Here is an 18,454-nt window from a genome sequence, read left to right on the forward strand (position 1 = left end):
AAACCGGAATAATTGTAAAAAAAATTTTGATTATTATTATTTTCCATACTATAAAAATATTATAATTGAAATTTTATGTTTGGGTACGGAAAAAAAAAGCTTCCATTTTGTTTTTTTGTTTTTCTTTCTTGTGTAAATTTTATTTTGTAAATAGAAATAAAATAATCAGATCACGAAAACTATTAACCGCGCCATTTTTTTTTTAATTTTTTGTCTTTTATAATTTAATTAAAATTCGACTAATTGATGTGACACGAAAAATATTTATATAAAAAAAATTTAATTTTTATTTTTAATCCCGAAATGAGGAGAGGGGCTGGAGGGTGAGAAATTTTTCGTTTTCGAATGGGGAGGCGGGGGAAAATTGTTTTATTGTAAAGAAAATTTTTTTACGATGTAAATAATTATTGATTAGTCATGCGAATTTTTTAAAAATTTTTATTGATTTTATTTTTTTTTAATAAGAGAAGAAAAGTCGGATGCTGTTGAAATAAGAAGAAGCAACGAGATGAAGGGGAAGGGGAGGAAAGGGATTAAATAATATTCAAAGGAAAAAAAAAAATTAAAAAATAAAAGGAAAAGACCGACGGTTTATCCGCGTGGATTTAACCGTGAAAATATTTTTTCCTTTTTTTTTTTTACACGATGAAAAGACATTTTAATAATTTTTTAATAAAATAAAACGTTTCGGATGCGTCGTTTCCGTTTAAAGAAAAAAAAAATTTTCTACGTGTTTATACACGTGCATATTTTAGTCAAAAGCGGAAAAAGAAAAAATTCGAGTCGAATGAAAATTAAAAAAAAAAATTTTAATTTTTCATCTCATCTTTGTTTTTATTTTTTTTTATTTTGTTTTGTTTTTTTTTTTTTTTTTAAATTTAATTTTATTTTCCATTACTTACAGTTTTTCTAATCCGTAAAAAAAAAAATAAATAAAGCTTTTTAAAAAAAGAATAAAAAGTTAAAAAAAAAAGATGGAATTAGAATTAAAATTTTTTTATAAAAAAAAAACAAATGAAAAAAATTTTATATTAGCATTTTATATAAAAAGAAAGTGCTGAACCGGAAGTTGAAAAAACATTTTTTAATGTTTGGATTTTCGATTTGTTTTTAATCGGTGTATACCAGATACGGAAACACAATCAAACATGATGTATTGACGACGATTTTTAATATATTTATCGTTAATTTTATCGTTTCAGATCCCTTTCTTTACATTACGTCGAACAAGATAAAGACTATATTTGCTCCAGACCAGATGATAACGGTATGCACACGTGTGATAATTTACCACATTATAAAATAGGTGAAATGATATGCAACGATACGGCCGTCCCAAATTCATTAAACACTCCAACGAATAATTCTTGTGTCAATTGGAATCAATATTATACGGAATGTAAATCCCAAGGGAGTAATCCTTTTCAAGGAACCATAAGTTTTGATAATATCGGTTTAGCTTGGGTCGCCATTTTTCTCGTAAGTTAAATACAAATTAATTATCATAACCTTTAATTTTATTAATTAAATTTTTTATTTATTTATTTATTTACGTGATATTTAAGGTTATTAGTCTGGAAGGTTGGACGGATATTATGTATTACGTACAAGACGCACATTCATTTTGGGATTGGATATATTTTGTTTTATTAATTGTTGTGAGTTTTATTATTATAGAATCGACAAAAAAAATTTTTTCCATAGTGAGAAAGCAGAAAGTTGATGACGTGTTATTAATTTTTTTTTTTTTTTTAGATTGGATCGTTTTTCATGATTAATTTGTGCCTCGTTGTAATAGCAACACAATTTTCGGAAACTAAAAAAAGAGAAATGGAACGTATGAGATTGGAAAGAGCAAGGTTTCATTCAACAAGTACTTTAGCTTCTTCTACTAATAATTCGGAACCAACCACGTGTTACGCAGAAATCGTAAAGTTAGTTATAAAAAAAATTAAAATTTTTATAATTGCTACCAATGGTTGTTCATTATAACTAATATTATTATTATTATTTTTAAAATAAAGATACATTGCTCATTTGTGGCGTCGTACGAAAAGGAGAATATTGAAAAAATATAGAGTTTATCAGTATAGAAAACAACACGAACACGAAAGGAAATTAATATTAAATCAAAATCAAACCGAATCCGTCGGTATTTCACCCTCGAGATTTAGCATGCAATTTACCGGTGGACACGAGGGACCAGGTTAATATAATAATATGAAAAACGAGAAAATTTTCCCTTTTTATTCATACCGAATCCATTTAATTTTTTTTTTTTCCAAAAATTTAAATAAGGTATGAAATAATTCAAGTGGTAAAAAAATTTATAGGTCCGCCTTTACATCGTAATAATCATTTGTATCATCATCATCAACAACGTCATCATCATCACTATCATCATCGACAACATAATTTTCAAAATGCTCATCATCCATGTTCTCACGTGCATCACGCGTGTAGATACCACAATAACAAAAATAGACAGCACAATGTTCAAGGGCGTACATCTTGCCTTTCTCCGCTCATTTCGAGACAAGCTGATCCCAATGATCTTTCGGATTCGGCTCCACATGCTAGTCCTGAAGTGTCCGATATAGACCTGCAAAACACGCCTCGAAGGTTGGTAGGCGGAAACGTGAATTCGGGAAGTTTGCTTCGAGTTCCGTCGGTGAATAACACGTGCAATGATTACATGATCGAAGTAAGTATATATTTCATTTTAGAAGTTGTTATGATAATGCTTAATGAAAAATGTAATTTTCAGGGTAGTTGGTCCGGTTCTTCATTTTTGAGTCCGCCATCTCTAACGGAACAAAGACGAAAGAGCAGCGTTATGTTTTGCGACGAAGTAACGACGTTAAATTCAACGAGCGAAGCTAAAAATATATGTTCGAGTGAAAAAATGACGCAAACGGATGATGGAGATTTATGGCAACATAACAAAAATAATTCCAGCGATAATCAGGTGCCTAAACCCCAACCCCCCTCCCTCCTCATTCCTAAAAAAAAAAAAAGCATCGCGATAAATATAATTTTTTATTTTTCGACAGAGCGCAACAGATTTGGCAGTTCCCGAAATAAGCAACGAAGCAATGACTTGCCAAGAATTGCTAGCGTTTAGCGGTGTCATTTCCGCAGCACTACCAACAGGTCAAATTGCTCTCGAATCCTTATTTACATCATTGACAAAAGGAGTTCAAGAAAGAAACGAAACAAACAATCAAAGATGGCTCGAATCCGACGTTTGCAGTTGTTGCGGAGAACCACGTGGAACGGCTTGTCCTTTTGGTTGCCCATCATCTGAATGGTCAATCATAATGGATTGTGAGTTTATTAAATCCCACCTCCCTCTCCCCTCCCACTCCCACTCAAAACTCATCGTGACGTAAATAATTTTTTTATTATTTGATTAATTGACAAGTAAAAAAAAAATTTCCAGCACAAAAAGATGGAATAATAACGAAAAATCGTCATCATCATAGAACGAGATTCAAAACGTATGCGAGTAATATTGGAAAATGTATTTTCTATTGTTTAAAAAGAGTACAGAGATTTATAAAAGCATTAGTTGAGCATAAATATTTTCAACAGGGAATTCTATTGGCCATTTTATTTAATACTTTAAGCATGGGAATAGAATATCATAATCAGGTAAATAAATAATAATAATAACATTTAAACGAATTTTTTTTTCCCCCCGTTTTCGGGTTTTCGATTATAATAATAATAATAATAAATTTTACAGCCGGAAGAATTAACGGTTATTGTGGAAATAAGTAATATTGTTTTTTCTGGAATATTCGCAGTTGAAATGTTACTTAAAATAATAGCAGAAGGACCTTTCGGTTACATCAGTAACGGTTTTAACGTTTTCGATGGCGTCATAGTCATATTAAGGTAAGTTTTTTTTTTTTTTAAATTTGATTTTTAGTCTTTTTTTTGGTTTTGTAAAAAGGAAAGAAAAGGGGAAAAATGAGATTTTCATAGAGAAAATAAAAAAAAAAAATGAAAATGTAAAAATTTTTACAGTATTATAGAATTGTGTCAAACTTTCATTGACGGAGAAGGAAATGATAGAGCCGGAAGTTCTGGTCTTAGCGTATTAAGAACTTTTAGATTGTTGAGAATATTAAAATTAGTGAGATTTATGCCAAATTTAAGAAGGCAATTATTTGTTATGCTTCGTACAATGGATAACGTCGCCGTTTTCTTTTCTCTATTAATATTATTTATATTCATATTCAGGTAAGAATATAATAATAATAATAAATAAATTTTTTTTTAAATTTTCCACGAAAAAAAAGAGAACAAAAAAATTTAATTGCTTTATTTTTTATTGATTTTATTTTATTTTTTTTTTCGTATGGCAAAAACAAAAACGAAAAAAATTTTTTTTCTTTTTTTTTGTATAGAAAATCGATATATCGATTGATAAAAAATAATTAAAACCCTCTTTTATCTTTTTTTTTTTTTTTCGTAAAAATCGCGACATGAGAATAACAAACAAATTTAATTTAACAATAGTTTAATTTAAAATCACTCTCTCTCATTCTCTCACTCTCTCTCTCTCTCTCTCTTTTTTTTAACACAAAGAAACCTTTATCAATATATAGTCAAACACGTTAGATAAAAACCTTTTCACGTCAAAAAATTTTTTTTTTTATTAATAAACTTTTTTTGTTATGTTAAAAAAAAAAATCACTTACGGAAAATGTTTATTATTTAAACGTCAACCGAAACATTGTTACGTTTTTAAATAAAAAAACGTTATTATTATTATTATTATTATTATTTTTTCGAACGAAGTTTAAAGTTCTGGTAGAAATTTCGGGAAAATTTTTTTTTTTTTTTACTTTTTTCCATTCACAATTAGGACCGTTTAATTTTTTTTTTTTTTTTTTAAATTCCCAAATGAGTTGAAATTAAATAACTTTTATTAAATTATTAATAATTAACGATGATAATAATAATAAGTAGGTTTTTAATAAATTAAGTTCCCATTTAATAAATAATTGTGATTTATTATAATCACTTTATTTTTTTTTTTTTTAGTGCGTGTGTGTGTGTGCGTGTGCGTGTGTAATCGTGACAGGAGTGACACTTTTATTTATATTATTAACAATAAATGTGGATTAGAAGAAAATCCAAAAACGCGATTATTAAATATTAACATTATCATTATTATTTTTTATTTATTAAATCGGTAAAATCGCACATTTTTCAGGGCTCTATATGGTTATCATAAACGCATTTTTTTTATCGATGCGTTATTAAAAATCATTCATCAATTTTATCATATTAGATTCATTATTATTATTATTATTATTATTATTATTAAAAAAATCATTTGCATCCATAGATGTTGTTTATTCGCTGTTTGCTTGCGACTGAAATGAAAAACAAAAACGAAAAAACTTTAAAATTATATTTTAAAAAAGAAAGGATAAATTGAAATAATTATTTATATTTTGCTTATGGGAAAACCAATCAATTAAAAAAAAACTCGTCGGAAAAACAAAAAAAAATTTAAATTTACCATGGAATTATAATCGATAACAATAAATATTTTTATGCATTTTAAAATAAATATGTGTTCGCATGAATATATATATATATATTTTTTTTTCGTTGTGTCTTTTTCTTTTTCTTTTATTTATTTATTTATTTAATTAATTACTCAAATGTTTTAATATTATTATTATTATTATAAAGCGAAAACGAAATTTTTTTTCTATCATTTTATTTATTATTATTATTAATAAATTTTTTTTTCTCTCTCTTTCTCTCTGGAAAACGATTCGAATTAAATGAATGTCATAAATAAATAATTTATTACATAAAAAAAAAAATAAATCGGAGGAATAATATAGCAGAAAGAAAAATATTACATTAATTATTATTATTATTATTATTTAATTAATCGATACGCCAAAACAAAAAAAAATTAAATAAATTAATTCAATTCAATAAATAAATAAATTTATTGCGTAAAATAAATTTTAATGGAAATATTTTCGCGAAACCGCGCATGCGTGACAAAAAAGAAAATTATTATTTATTATTTTTATTTTTATTTATTTATTTACTTTCTTGTTTTATTTATTTATTTATTTTTTTCGTTTTTTTTTTTTTTTTTTAATTTTTTTTTCTTTTTTTATTACTTTTCGTCTTTTCTGTTTTTATTATAGTATTCTTGGAATGAATCTCTTTGGTTGCAAATTCTACGACGTTACGGATGATGGTCGCAAGCATTACGATCGAAAGAATTTTGATTCGTTGTTATGGGCACTTGTCACAGTTTTTCAGGTACACACACTTTTCCCTCGATGATTTCTTCATCGTTTTTATATTATTATTATTATTATTACTTAATGCGTAAATTATTTATTAAACGCTATATAAAAATATTTATTTATTTATTTAAATTTTTTTGGGGTTGTTAGGTAGTTAATTGTTTGTTTTGTTTTTTTTTTTTGCATTTATTATTATTATTATCATTTTTGTCGTTATTATCAATTGGTTTCGTTTTGATAACAAAAAAAACTATTTAGAAAATTTATTTGCACACTAAAAAAAAAAATAAATACAAAATTTTATTCGTTATTTAAATTTTACAAAAAAAAAATTTAAAATTTACATTACGTAATTTTATTATTTTTTTAAATTTAGTTAGAATTTATTTATTAATATTATTATTATTATTTTATTTATTAATTAATCAGTATAATACGATTTATAAGTGTGTTGTTGTTTGACAAAAAAAAAAAAAAAAAATTTGTTAAAACACGTTGTTAGTTTTTCGTTGAGGTTTTCGTTGGTAAATTTTTCTTTTTAGCTTTTTTCTCTTTATTTTTTTTTTATTTTGTTGTACAATTTTAATGTCGGATAATTATTAATAATAATAATAAGGTAAGGTGAAAATATTCATGAAAAAAAAATGATGTTGTTGTTTGTTTTGGTTGTTGTTGCATGTTTTCTAAACACATATATTCATTTATATGCTTTTAAGTAATTGTTTTTATTAACAAAAAAAAAAAAAATTAATAATAATTAAAATTATTTGATGATTTGCTCGAATTATAAGAAAAAACTTCCGCCCCCCCCCAATTTAGAATATTTTTAAAGTTTTAGAAGTTAGTCAATCATCATCAATTTTTAATTAGTTTTATACATTTGAAATTTAATTATTACGCCATACATAAAAGATAGCATAGAAAAAAAGAAAAATGGCGACGGTAAATTTAAAATTAGCAACAATTTAACGGTTGATAAGTTTTTCTTGTTGTTGTTGTTGTTGTTGTTATTTGAAATACAAGTGTCATCTTTCGGTAAAATCAGAAAACGGATGTCTCTCTCTCTCTCTCTCTCTCTCTTAACGTTTATTAAAAAAAAAAATTTTTTTTTTTTTTTTTGAAGCTTGCGCCCACATTTCTAAAATTATTACGTGCAGTTCTTAAGGGAGTCAAATGTTAAAATTTTAAACAGATGATGATTGTTGTTACGATAAATTTTATTAATTTAAATTACGTTATTAATAGTAGAGTAATTATTTGAAAAAAATAAATAAATAAAACATTTGATGATGTCATAAATAAATTTTTTTCAACGTAACAAATGAAAATTAATCGGGGTCAAATTTTTTTTTTTTTTTTTTTTTTTTTTTAAAGGTTAGAAATTTCTAGTATATAGTAAAAAGGTGACCTTTTACAAAAAATTTTAAAATTTTTCCTATAGAATTTAATAAAAAATTAATTAAATCTACAAATGATAGCGATTTGGAAAAATTTTGGGGGAGGGGGGAAGGGAAATCACATAACCTTTAAAGGAAAAATGTAATGAACGCACAATAATTTTTCCACGTGCATGATTGACAACAATTCTTTTAAATCAAATAAAAAATTTTTTATTTTATTTAATCATCGTTACATTCATTCATTCATTCATTCAATTCATTAACGACGTGTGCGTTAAGCACGTGTGTATTCGTATCAAACAATAAATTAAATCACTCCTGTCACAAAAAACACGAAATTTTTATTTTTTTATTCGAGTATTCGTTTTAAGACACGCGAAAAAAAAAACATAAGATGACCAATTCAAATGCGTGAAAATAATAAAAAAATGAGTCTTTTTAAAAAAAAAATTGATATTAATTTTCCATCATTTTTACTTTACTACTACTATTCGTTGTTTTTTTAAATTTAGATTATTTAATAATTAATTAATTAAACTAATTTAATTATTTTATTTGTTTAATTAATGTAGTTTAAATTTGCTTTTCTCTTTATTTAAAATAATAATAATAATAATAATTATTATTATTATTATTTTTTAAAAGAGTTTTTTTATTTGTAAATTGTTTTGATTTTTTTTTTTAAAATAATTTACTCTTAATTAATTTGAAGTAAAATTATTATATTAATAATAATGATGCGTAAAATTATTATTATTATTAAATTGTTTTATTTTTTGTTATAAATAAAATATTAATATTAATTTGTTTTTGCAAAGAAAAAAAAAAAACAAAAACAAAATTTTTTTTTTGGAATCTTGTAGTAATTATATATTTGAGTGAGCTTTACTCATTTAATACTCATTTAAAGCAATTAAATTTTTTTTTATTATTATTATCTACTGCTTTTATTATAGCTTATTTATTAAAGACAATTTCGTTTTAAATAAATATTATTATTATATAGAAAATTAGATTTAAAAAGTAATTGTTGTGATAAGGAAGAGAGAGGAAAAAAAAAAAAACGAAGTTGTCAAGATTGTGGAAAGCACACAAACACACACACATTGAAAAAAAAAAAAAAAGAAAATTGTTTGTTGTTAACAAAAGAGAAAAATCTCTGGATTGTTTTTCAGTATTTTGGGAATGTATTTATTTGGTGGTAAGTTTTGCATGCTTCGGATGGTCAAGAGAATGTACATGCTTCGAAATCAGCTTAAAACATCCGGATTGCGTCTGTGATAGAAAACATTTTAATAATTTTTTATGGGCCACTGTCACCGTTTTTCAGGTGAAAATTTTTATTTTATTTTATTAATATTTTGTAATTTTTTCAAGTAATTATTATTAATATTTATTAATTTAAATGTTTTTTTTTAGATTTGTTTGTTTCTTGTTTTGCTTTTTTTTATAGAGAGAAAAATACGCAAAATGATTTTGGGTTGAGTTTTTATTTTTTTTTCTTTTTTATTTAATTTTTTTTTTAGATTTTGACACAAGAAGATTGGAATGTCGTGCTTTTCAACGGAATGGAAAAAACAAGCCATTGGGCTGCTTTATATTTTGTCGCATTGATGACGTTTGGAAATTACGTATTGTTTAATTTATTGGTAGCCATTTTGGTTGAAGGATTCAGTTCTGAAGTGAGTATAAAGAATTAAGATTATATACAAATGCGGATAACACGAATTAAAAATAAAAAATTTTTTTTTTTCCAGAGAAACGAAAGAAGAGAAAGAGAAGCGAGAGAATTGGAAAAACAAAAAGAAAAAGCGGCGGAAATAGCAGCAGCATTATTCGAAGAAGCTGCCAGATACAGTCCACCCTCCGAATCGACAAATGAAAGTTTTCATAATGATATAAAAAATAAATGGCGAAGCGCCGAAGATATTTATCATCCAAAATATAAAAAATCAAAATCGAAAGTTATTCAAGGTAAAGATAACGTTTGGAAAACAAAACCGAATCATTCTAAAAAAGAAGAAATGAACACGAATGAAAAACAAGACATCAAATGCAGCAATGTTTATAAAGGTAATACCCATTTTATTCCCAAATGTAAGAATAATAATAATAATAGTATATAAACAAATTAATAAATTTTTCAGATTGTAAAACGACACCGGAAACACAAGTAGGACCCCCCAAAATAACACATACGGCAGCAACGCCACAAGATTCGCCAAACACGACAGCTGACGTCATTATAAAAGATTCAAATAGTAAAACAACCAAAACAACTTTTTATTCCAGCATTGTATCCATTGATTCGACGGATAGCAGCTCAAATGCAAGTTTTAAACACAAAACAAACATCAATTATTATTATTATTATTAAATTATTCATTTTTTTTTCATTTTAGTCTTCCCATGGGAGCACGCCACGTTTGTTAAAACCAACAAACAATTGCAATTATAAAAAAAATAATAATATTTCAAATTCTTCTCAACAAAGTTTGGGTAAATCCGTAACGACGACGTCAATCAAGGATACCCTACCTCCACAGTAAGTATATTATTATTATTATTATTAAATTATTATATTATTATAATTAATTTATAAACGAACTTATTTTAGCACACCTCGAAGAGTTTATTCATGGCGTTTATCGAGGCCATCATTAAAAAAAAAATTAAGAAGGAATTCGGGAAATTTGGAAATAAAAAACGACAATCAAAATAAAGAAATTGTTCTTAATAACAATCATTTAAGGTATTAAAACAAATTTAATTGAAATTGTTTTATATTTAAATAATTAAACAAATGATTTTGTCGCTCTATCTCTCTCTCTCTTGCAGAAACGGACACGATACACCTCGTTGCAATGGTAATTTATTATATTCGAACACTATCAGAAATGATACCCAATCCCATCATAAGAGTTTCAACAGTCCACAAAATTCAATAAGGAGTAAACAATCAGTAAGAGACGTCGTACCGGTAAGTAATTAATTAATTAATTAATTTAAAAAAAATTTTATTTTATTTATTACCTAAGATTCCTTGGTTCGCAGACGATTGGAATTCAGGGATCAAGTAAAAAAGATAATTTAGAAGATGGTTCGCCATCTATAAACGGTATTAAAATAAACGGTAACGGTTTGTCGCAAAATGACGTATACCAATCGAAAACTATTAACGTACCACCCACTAATTTAACAGGATCGATTCAAGATGAAAATAATAAAAATGTATTAAAAGTAATTAAAAATAAATGATGATGATGATAACTTTATTTGAATATTTGTCGATTGATCGATCGATTGATTTTTTTTAAGGGTAAATCAAACGAAGATTTTACTGCGATGGAAAATATTGAACAAATCGAACAAAATTCGGATAATACGACGACGCCATTAACTGACGTCATACCAAAAGTTTTTTATTGTTTTGAAAATACCGGTTGTTTTAAAGAAAGAGAAGATTATTCTTTATACTTATTTACTCCAGACAATAAGTAAGCCAAAAAAAAAAAACAATTTTATTTATTTTTTTTCGGAATTTTCTTCATTTTCTCCTTGTTTTTTTAAACAGATTTAGACAATCTTGTATTTGGATAGTAGAAAGAAAATGGTTTGACAATGCTGTTTTATTATTTATCGGACTAAATTGTATAACTTTAGCCATGGAAAGACCGAATATTCCACCTCACAGCACCGAAAGATTATTTCTTTTATGTGCTAATTATATTTTCACCGTAGTTTTCGCATTGGAAATGTTCGTCAAGGTAATAATAATAATAATATTATAATTATCTGCCTGAAATTTTTATGCAAAAAAAATTTTGTGTTAGGTTATCGCTGCCGGAATGTGGTATGGAAAAGATGCTTATTTTACATCCGGTTGGAACATCATGGATGGAACTTTGGTTATTATTTCGATAGTTGATTTATTAATGTCATTAATATCCGAAAGTAGTCCAAGAATATTTGGAATACTCAGGGTAATTTTCATTTTAATTCGATCGGAAAATTCTTTTTTTTCGGTGGGGTATGAGCTAATATTTTTTTTTTTTAATTGGAATTTTAAGGTTTTTCGACTTTTGCGTTCTTTGCGGCCTTTAAGAGTTATTAATCGAGCTCCAGGATTGAAATTAGTCGTTCAAACATTATTATCATCTCTTCGACCCATAGGAAACATCGTTTTAATTTGTTGTACCTTTTTTATAATATTCGGTATATTAGGAGTTCAGGTAAAAAATAAAAAAAAAATTTTACTTTTCACTCGTCATCCCTTTAAACAATTAAATCGAAATTGATTTTTTTTTTTTTTTTTTTAGTTATTTAAGGGTACGTTTTATTATTGCGAAGGACCCAGATTGGAAAATGTTAAAAACAAAACTGATTGTTTGGCCGATAGTAAAAATCAATGGATCAATAGAAAATATAATTTTGACGATCTTGGAAAAGCTTTGATGTCACTTTTCGTCTTGTCATCCAGAGACGGTTGGGTTAACATTATGTACACTGGATTAGATGCTGTAGGAGTTGATATACAGGTGAACTTGATTGCCAAAAAAAAAAAAATTGTTTTAAACAATTATAAATAATTATTTTTTGTTTATAACAAAAAAAAAATTTCAGCCAATAAAAAATTATTCCGAATGGAGATTACTTTATTTTATCGCATTTATTTTATTGGTTGGTTTTTTCGTTTTGAACATGTTTGTGGGTGTAGTCGTTGAAAATTTTCACAGATGCAGAGAAGAACAAGAAAAAGAAGAAAGAATGATAAGATTAGCCAAAAGAGCAAAACAAATGGAAAAGAAAAGAAGAAGTAAGAGACATTTTGAATAAAAGAAAATTTTCTAAAAAATTTTTCTTTAAACTTTTCTTTTTTTTTATTCAGAAATGCACGAGCCTCCATATTATACAAATTATTCAAAACCAAGACTGGTTATACATAATGTAGTTACATCAAAATATTTTGATTTAGCAATTGCTGCCGTTATTGGATTAAATGTCGTTACAATGGCTATGGAATTTTACATGATGCCAAGAGTAATTTTAATGATAATAATGATAATAATTTATTATTAATTTCATATTGATTTTACGAATATATTTTTTTTTTTTTGTAATGTTTTAGCCTTTGACGTACGCTTTAAAAATTTTCAATTATTTTTTTACTGCTGTTTTTATATTAGAATTATTTATGAAATTGATCGCACTCGGTATTAAATTATATTTAAAAGATAAATGGAATCAATTGGATGTTGCGATCGTTTTTCTATCCATTGTAGGAATTGTTTTAGAAGAATTAGAATCAAAAATCATTCCGATAAATCCAACAATTATAAGAGTTATGAGAGTTTTAAGAATCGCAAGAGGTAAAAAAAGTTCTCTTTTAAGAGAATCAATTAATTTCATAAATAAAAGTTTTAATTTAAAAAAAATTATTTCAGTTTTAAAACTTTTAAAAATGGCGAAAGGAATAAGAGCTTTATTGGATACTGTTATGCAAGCATTACCGCAAGTTGGAAATTTGGGTCTTTTATTTTTCCTTTTGTTTTTCATATTTGCCGCACTCGGTGTAGAATTATTTGGACGATTGGGTAATTTCGAAAAAAAAAAAATTTTTCACGTTTAATTAAATTAAATTGAGTTTAAAAAATGAATTGTAAACATTTAATTGCACTCATTTTAGAATGTAGCGACGAAATGCCTTGCCAAGGTTTAGGTGAGCATGCACATTTTGCCAATTTTGGTATGGCTTTCCTAACATTATTTCGCGTCGCGACTGGAGATAACTGGAACGGAATAATGAAAGATACATTGAGAGATAATTGCGATGATAATGCCGATTGTGTAAAAAATTGCTGCGTATCAACAATAATAGCTCCTATATTTTTTGTGATATTTGTTTTAATGGCACAGTTTGTTTTGGTAAACGTTGTTGTCGCGGTACTCATGAAACATCTGGAAGAATCTCACAAACAGGTCAATTTCAAAATATATACAAAAATTAAATTATTATTTACAAAAAAAAAAACATTGATAAGATTTAATTTTAGATGGAAGATGAACTCGATATGGAAGTTGAATTAGAAAGAGAATTGCAACAAGAGCAAGAAGATTTAGAAGAAGAAATGTGTTTGCAATTTTTAGAAACGGAAAATAATTCAAAGGGAAAAATAAAACGACCTCTTGGAAAAATATTATCACTTCCGGCCAATTTTATATATCATTCCGATACCCCAAGCAAGGGTAAGTACGCGCATTAAAGCATTGGTAGGCAAAAAAAAAATTATTATTATTATTATTATCGTAAATGTTTAATGATAACAGATTCCAGTTTGCAAACTGATAATGGAACTGTTAGACGTGGTTCTGCAATTTCATTTCATTCTCCCTATCATTCGCGCCGAAGACAAACATTTCATTATCAGGGCTCTCTTTTACCGACTTCTTTTGCCGTCTCAGGATTTCCAAGCATTTACACAACCGATCAAGAAAATGTATCGAATAAAAATGCCGTCAAAGACTCCACAAAATTAGACAATGCGTTAGACAATCAAAAACATTTGCGTAGAATGTCGAGTATCGATTATAAGAGAAGAAGTTCGTTGAGCGCGAGTAATAGTAGAAGAGGTAGTTTGTTCAGGCCCAGAGCAGAACTTCAAGCTTTAATTGGTTTATCTAAATCCGCTGGTTTAATGCCTTGCCCGACAACCAAACAATTATTATCACTAACCGAATTGGTAATAGATGAAAAAGAAAGAGATAAAAGAATTTTAAGAAAAGCTTTGAGTATGGAAAATCGTACCGGTTCGGAAGACATAACTTTGGATTATTCAAACTCTGGAGTTTTGATGGTACCGTCACCCTATTCGAGTGATAAAATGTTACTGCGACTGCCAGAAGATGATAAATTTAAAAAATCAGAAAGGCGACCTTTGTTTCGACAACAAAAATCAACAGAAGCCATGGAAAAAATTGAAGAAAGTTTCGGAGAACAAAATCCGACGAGTACAAAAAGTGCATCATTGCACGAAAAAAGAAAATCAATATCAAAACAAATATCTCTCGATAATAAACCCTCGCAAATGGAAAGATCGAAAGAAATCAATGCCGAAGAAATTGCTTTGGTGGTACAAGAACGAAGAACGCCATACATTCGAGAATTAAGAAGTCAAACACATGATTTTTCTTTAGATGAAACACCTTTCGCCTTTACAAAACAAGAAAACGAACACAGGGCTCAAATCCGTCGTCAAATGACCACACCAACTATATCGGACGAATCTCCTATAAGGAAAAGAAAACACAATTTGGTAAGACAAGATCGTCAGGAAATAATTAGTTCGGAATCGTTAACGAAAAACTCATCGAAAGATAATCTACCGATGTCGGTTTTGGAAAAGCGCGATTTATTAATAAGAAAATCGGAACAGAGTAGCGAAGATGTCGAAACGGCGGAAACATCATTGTCGGCAAAAGAAACATCATCTTCGATGGAGAAAAAACACGAAGACACGATTAAAAAAACAAAAGCTCCCCGCATAAAAAAAGGAAAACTTTTAGAAGCGTCAATCGAAACGAGTACGAGTTCGAATTCGACAACCGTTACGAACGTCAGAAGTGATTCGATAATATCCGAAGATGTAGAAAAAGATTTTAAAACGGATTCGAAATTATTAAAAAGTGACGATTCTAAATCTGATTTTGACGTTTTCGAAAAAGATAAAATCATAGATGATGATAATGATGACGGTAATACAAACAAAACCGGAAGTAAAGAACTTTTGTTGGATGAATCTCGAAATTTTCCTTACGATTTAACACGAAACGATTCGTTTAAAAAAAAAGAAACCGAACAAAAACATTGACAAATAATAATGATAATTTTCCTTTTTTTTTATAGCACTCGCAATCATCATTCGATCATAATAATAATAATAATAATAATAGTAGTACGTAAAAAATATTCCCATGTCAATTTGATACTAGAAAAAAAAAAAAAAAATTCATATTATCACAAAATTTTTTTTTCCATTCCCTGATAACAAATTGTTATCACTTAACATTTCATATGACGTCATTTATGTGTTAGTATATTAAATCGATGGAAATATGGAAATCAGTTAAATTTTCTTTTTTTTTAACTTGTTTACTCTTCACCCCCGCCCTCCCCAATTAATTTTTTATATTTCGAAAAATAATAAAATATTTCAAATCTTGTTATTGTTACTATTTAAAAATAATAATAATAATTAAATTCGGGGCTCTGAAAAATTCGCCGTGCACAATTATAATTGTAACTGATTTGATCGATCGATTGATTGATTGATTGATTGATTGATTGAGTAAACATATATATAAATCGAAGTAGATAAAAAAAAAAAAAAAAATTAACAATTTCTATATTTTCTACAAACACACCTAATTCGTCCTAATCTAAATCTCTTCTAATAAAAATTTCTTTTTTCGACTGATTACATATATAGAAAAAAATTTAGCGCTCTATGTAATAATAATAATAATAATAATAATAATATTAAAAGTTGCTGAGTATAATAAATGTCTCACTGTATAGAATATAAATAAATAAATAAATAAATAAATTTAGTGTAAATATAGAAAATTATATAAAAATGTTGTTATTATTAATTAATTTCTCTTTTTTTATACATATACATATATATATATTTTTTTTGCTCTTCCGAATTTTTATTTATTTATTTATTTATTTATTTTATTTATTTATTTTTGTTTATTTTAATAAACTTAAAAAAAAATTATTTCTATACTTTTCTCTTTAACTATCTTACATAACTTTTGCATTTCCTAAAATACTAAAACTTTGCCTGCTTAGACTTTCATACTATTTTCTTTCTTTCTCTTTTGCCCCCATTAAAACCTTTTTTAACTTGATGACGTGTGTGCAAATGATGACGTCACACGGTAACAAACAAAATAAAAGGAATTTTTAACAAAAACGTTACGAAACAAATCATAATAAATAAAATTGTATTCTAGAAAAAAAATTTACAAAAAGATTTTCTTTTATTTCTGTTTTTTTTTTTTTTTGTTTTTGTTTTTTGGCTTAAAAAGAAAGGGAAAAAAAAAAACATTTTAGTCTTTTTTTTGTTTTAGCGCCTTTAATAAAATAATGAAACGAAATGTTTTTGTTGCGTTTGTGTGTTGTTAAAATGTGCGTGTGTCAAATTAATCGGCGCTACTACCTCCCCGCGAAATTAACCAAACCGAAAGGGGTACTCGTGATAATAATAATAATAATAAACATTTTATACTAATATTGAAATTAATTAAGTATTATTTAATACCGTTAAAAAATAAAAGAAAATAATAAAAAAAATGCAGATTCGTAAAGAAGTTTTTTTACTTTTTTTTTTACAATTTATTAATTAGTTAATTGGTTTATATTATTTTGTACTCAACGCATACTTATTTTTGATAATAATAATAATAATAATAATACAAGGTAATCAAAACGGATGTTTTTTTTTTTTTTTTTTTTAAATAAATTAAATAAACTTACAAGTTTAAAATACGACGAAACACTGGAAGGCATTACAAACCTACCTTTTTTTTTTTTTTTTTTTTTTTTTTTTTTATTATTAAAAAGAAACACAATTTTTTTTTTTACTTTTTTTCTATGCATCTTATTTGAAATAATGATGATGATGATGATGATGATGTTGATGACTAATCCATTACGTTTATTATTTTATTTTTTTTTCTTTTCAGTCTTTTTTTTGTTTTTTTCAACAATTTTTCTTCCGGATTCAAATTTTTTTTTTTTTTTTTTTTTTTTTTTTTTTATTGTGAAATCTGAAATCATATCAAATGAAAAAGTTCAGATGAAGGTAAACCTTTTTTTTTTTTTTTTTTTTTTTTGATTTTCAAATGAAAAGCTTTAAGCTTTCTTTAAAAAATTTAAAATTATTTTGCTAAATTTTTTTTTTTTTTTTTTTGTTACAGATTTATTATTATTATTTTATTTTGATTCGACGAAATCATTCGTGTCATAAAATTTTGCAGTGAAAATTATTATTATTACTGTAATTCTTATGTTAACCTAATACTAACAATATTACCTCTTCTTATCTTATTACCTAATAGAATAATTAATTTTAACCTATTTGCAAATAATAATATTGCTCTGTCACTTAATTTTAATTACCTAATAATAATAATAATAATAACTAATTTCAACAAACGGCAGCATCATTAATAATTTAATTAATTAAAAGTACAAACGATTATTTATGTCATTAGAAAATAAAACCATTTAATAATTAACAAGAAAAAAAAATTTAAAATAATTTTTTTAAATTTAAAATACTTAAACTTAATTAACTTAAACTAACTTAAATTGGATACTTAATTTAAAAATTACTTAAAAAAATTTAATTCACTGCTGACACGTTCGTTTAAATAAAAAAAAAAAAAAAAATCAATTAAGCAAAATAATTTTTTTTTTTTTTAATTTTAATTTTAATTTTTTTTATTTATTTATTTATTTTCGGACAAATAAAATTTTTGGAGAGAACAGGAGAAAGAAAAAGAAAATGTATAGTAATAGTAATAATAATAATAATAATAATAATAATAATAATGAAGTAAATTGGCTCAATTAATTTTTTGAGAACTATTTTAAAAAAAATTTGATAGTTTAGAAACGAGGTCACCTGAAAAAACGTGTTTCAACAACAATTTAGAGACCGTTGAAGATGCTGAGAGTCGATACGAAGA

At 25.9% G+C, this 18,454-nt stretch overlaps 1 protein-coding gene across 1 annotated transcript in view; it reads left to right on the forward strand.

Moving 5' to 3' along the window:
• Phum_PHUM422550 (voltage- gated calcium channel, putative) overlaps nt 1-15,564 on the forward strand; it is a gene marked incomplete at both ends in the record, with an annotated part of 19,223 nt that extends 3,659 nt beyond the window's left edge. The window contains 31 exons of the mRNA XM_002429113.1: nt 1,203-1,479; nt 1,566-1,658; nt 1,756-1,934; nt 2,025-2,206; nt 2,334-2,704; nt 2,768-2,968; nt 3,054-3,327; nt 3,443-3,654; nt 3,749-3,900; nt 4,033-4,248; nt 6,192-6,309; nt 9,223-9,378; nt 9,454-9,793; nt 9,844-9,957; nt 9,989-10,029; nt 10,099-10,241; nt 10,314-10,448; nt 10,535-10,658; nt 10,751-10,936; nt 11,015-11,193; nt 11,271-11,463; nt 11,530-11,679; nt 11,767-11,928; nt 12,016-12,234; nt 12,320-12,512; nt 12,585-12,736; nt 12,825-13,065; nt 13,141-13,290; nt 13,383-13,675; nt 13,750-13,942; nt 14,024-15,564. Of these exons, the coding sequence (XP_002429158.1) occupies nt 1,203-1,479; nt 1,566-1,658; nt 1,756-1,934; nt 2,025-2,206; nt 2,334-2,704; nt 2,768-2,968; nt 3,054-3,327; nt 3,443-3,654; nt 3,749-3,900; nt 4,033-4,248; nt 6,192-6,309; nt 9,223-9,378; nt 9,454-9,793; nt 9,844-9,957; nt 9,989-10,029; nt 10,099-10,241; nt 10,314-10,448; nt 10,535-10,658; nt 10,751-10,936; nt 11,015-11,193; nt 11,271-11,463; nt 11,530-11,679; nt 11,767-11,928; nt 12,016-12,234; nt 12,320-12,512; nt 12,585-12,736; nt 12,825-13,065; nt 13,141-13,290; nt 13,383-13,675; nt 13,750-13,942; nt 14,024-15,564 (7,180 nt within the window). The remainder of the gene's footprint in view (nt 1-1,202; nt 1,480-1,565; nt 1,659-1,755; nt 1,935-2,024; nt 2,207-2,333; nt 2,705-2,767; nt 2,969-3,053; nt 3,328-3,442; nt 3,655-3,748; nt 3,901-4,032; nt 4,249-6,191; nt 6,310-9,222; nt 9,379-9,453; nt 9,794-9,843; nt 9,958-9,988; nt 10,030-10,098; nt 10,242-10,313; nt 10,449-10,534; nt 10,659-10,750; nt 10,937-11,014; nt 11,194-11,270; nt 11,464-11,529; nt 11,680-11,766; nt 11,929-12,015; nt 12,235-12,319; nt 12,513-12,584; nt 12,737-12,824; nt 13,066-13,140; nt 13,291-13,382; nt 13,676-13,749; nt 13,943-14,023) is intronic.
• Between the last annotated feature and the right edge of the window lie 2,890 nt (nt 15,565-18,454).

This window comes from Pediculus humanus, genomic scaffold, assembly GCF_000006295.1.
Source record: "Pediculus humanus corporis 1103172108191 genomic scaffold, whole genome shotgun sequence".
Lineage (NCBI taxonomy): Eukaryota > Metazoa > Arthropoda > Insecta > Psocodea > Pediculidae > Pediculus > Pediculus humanus.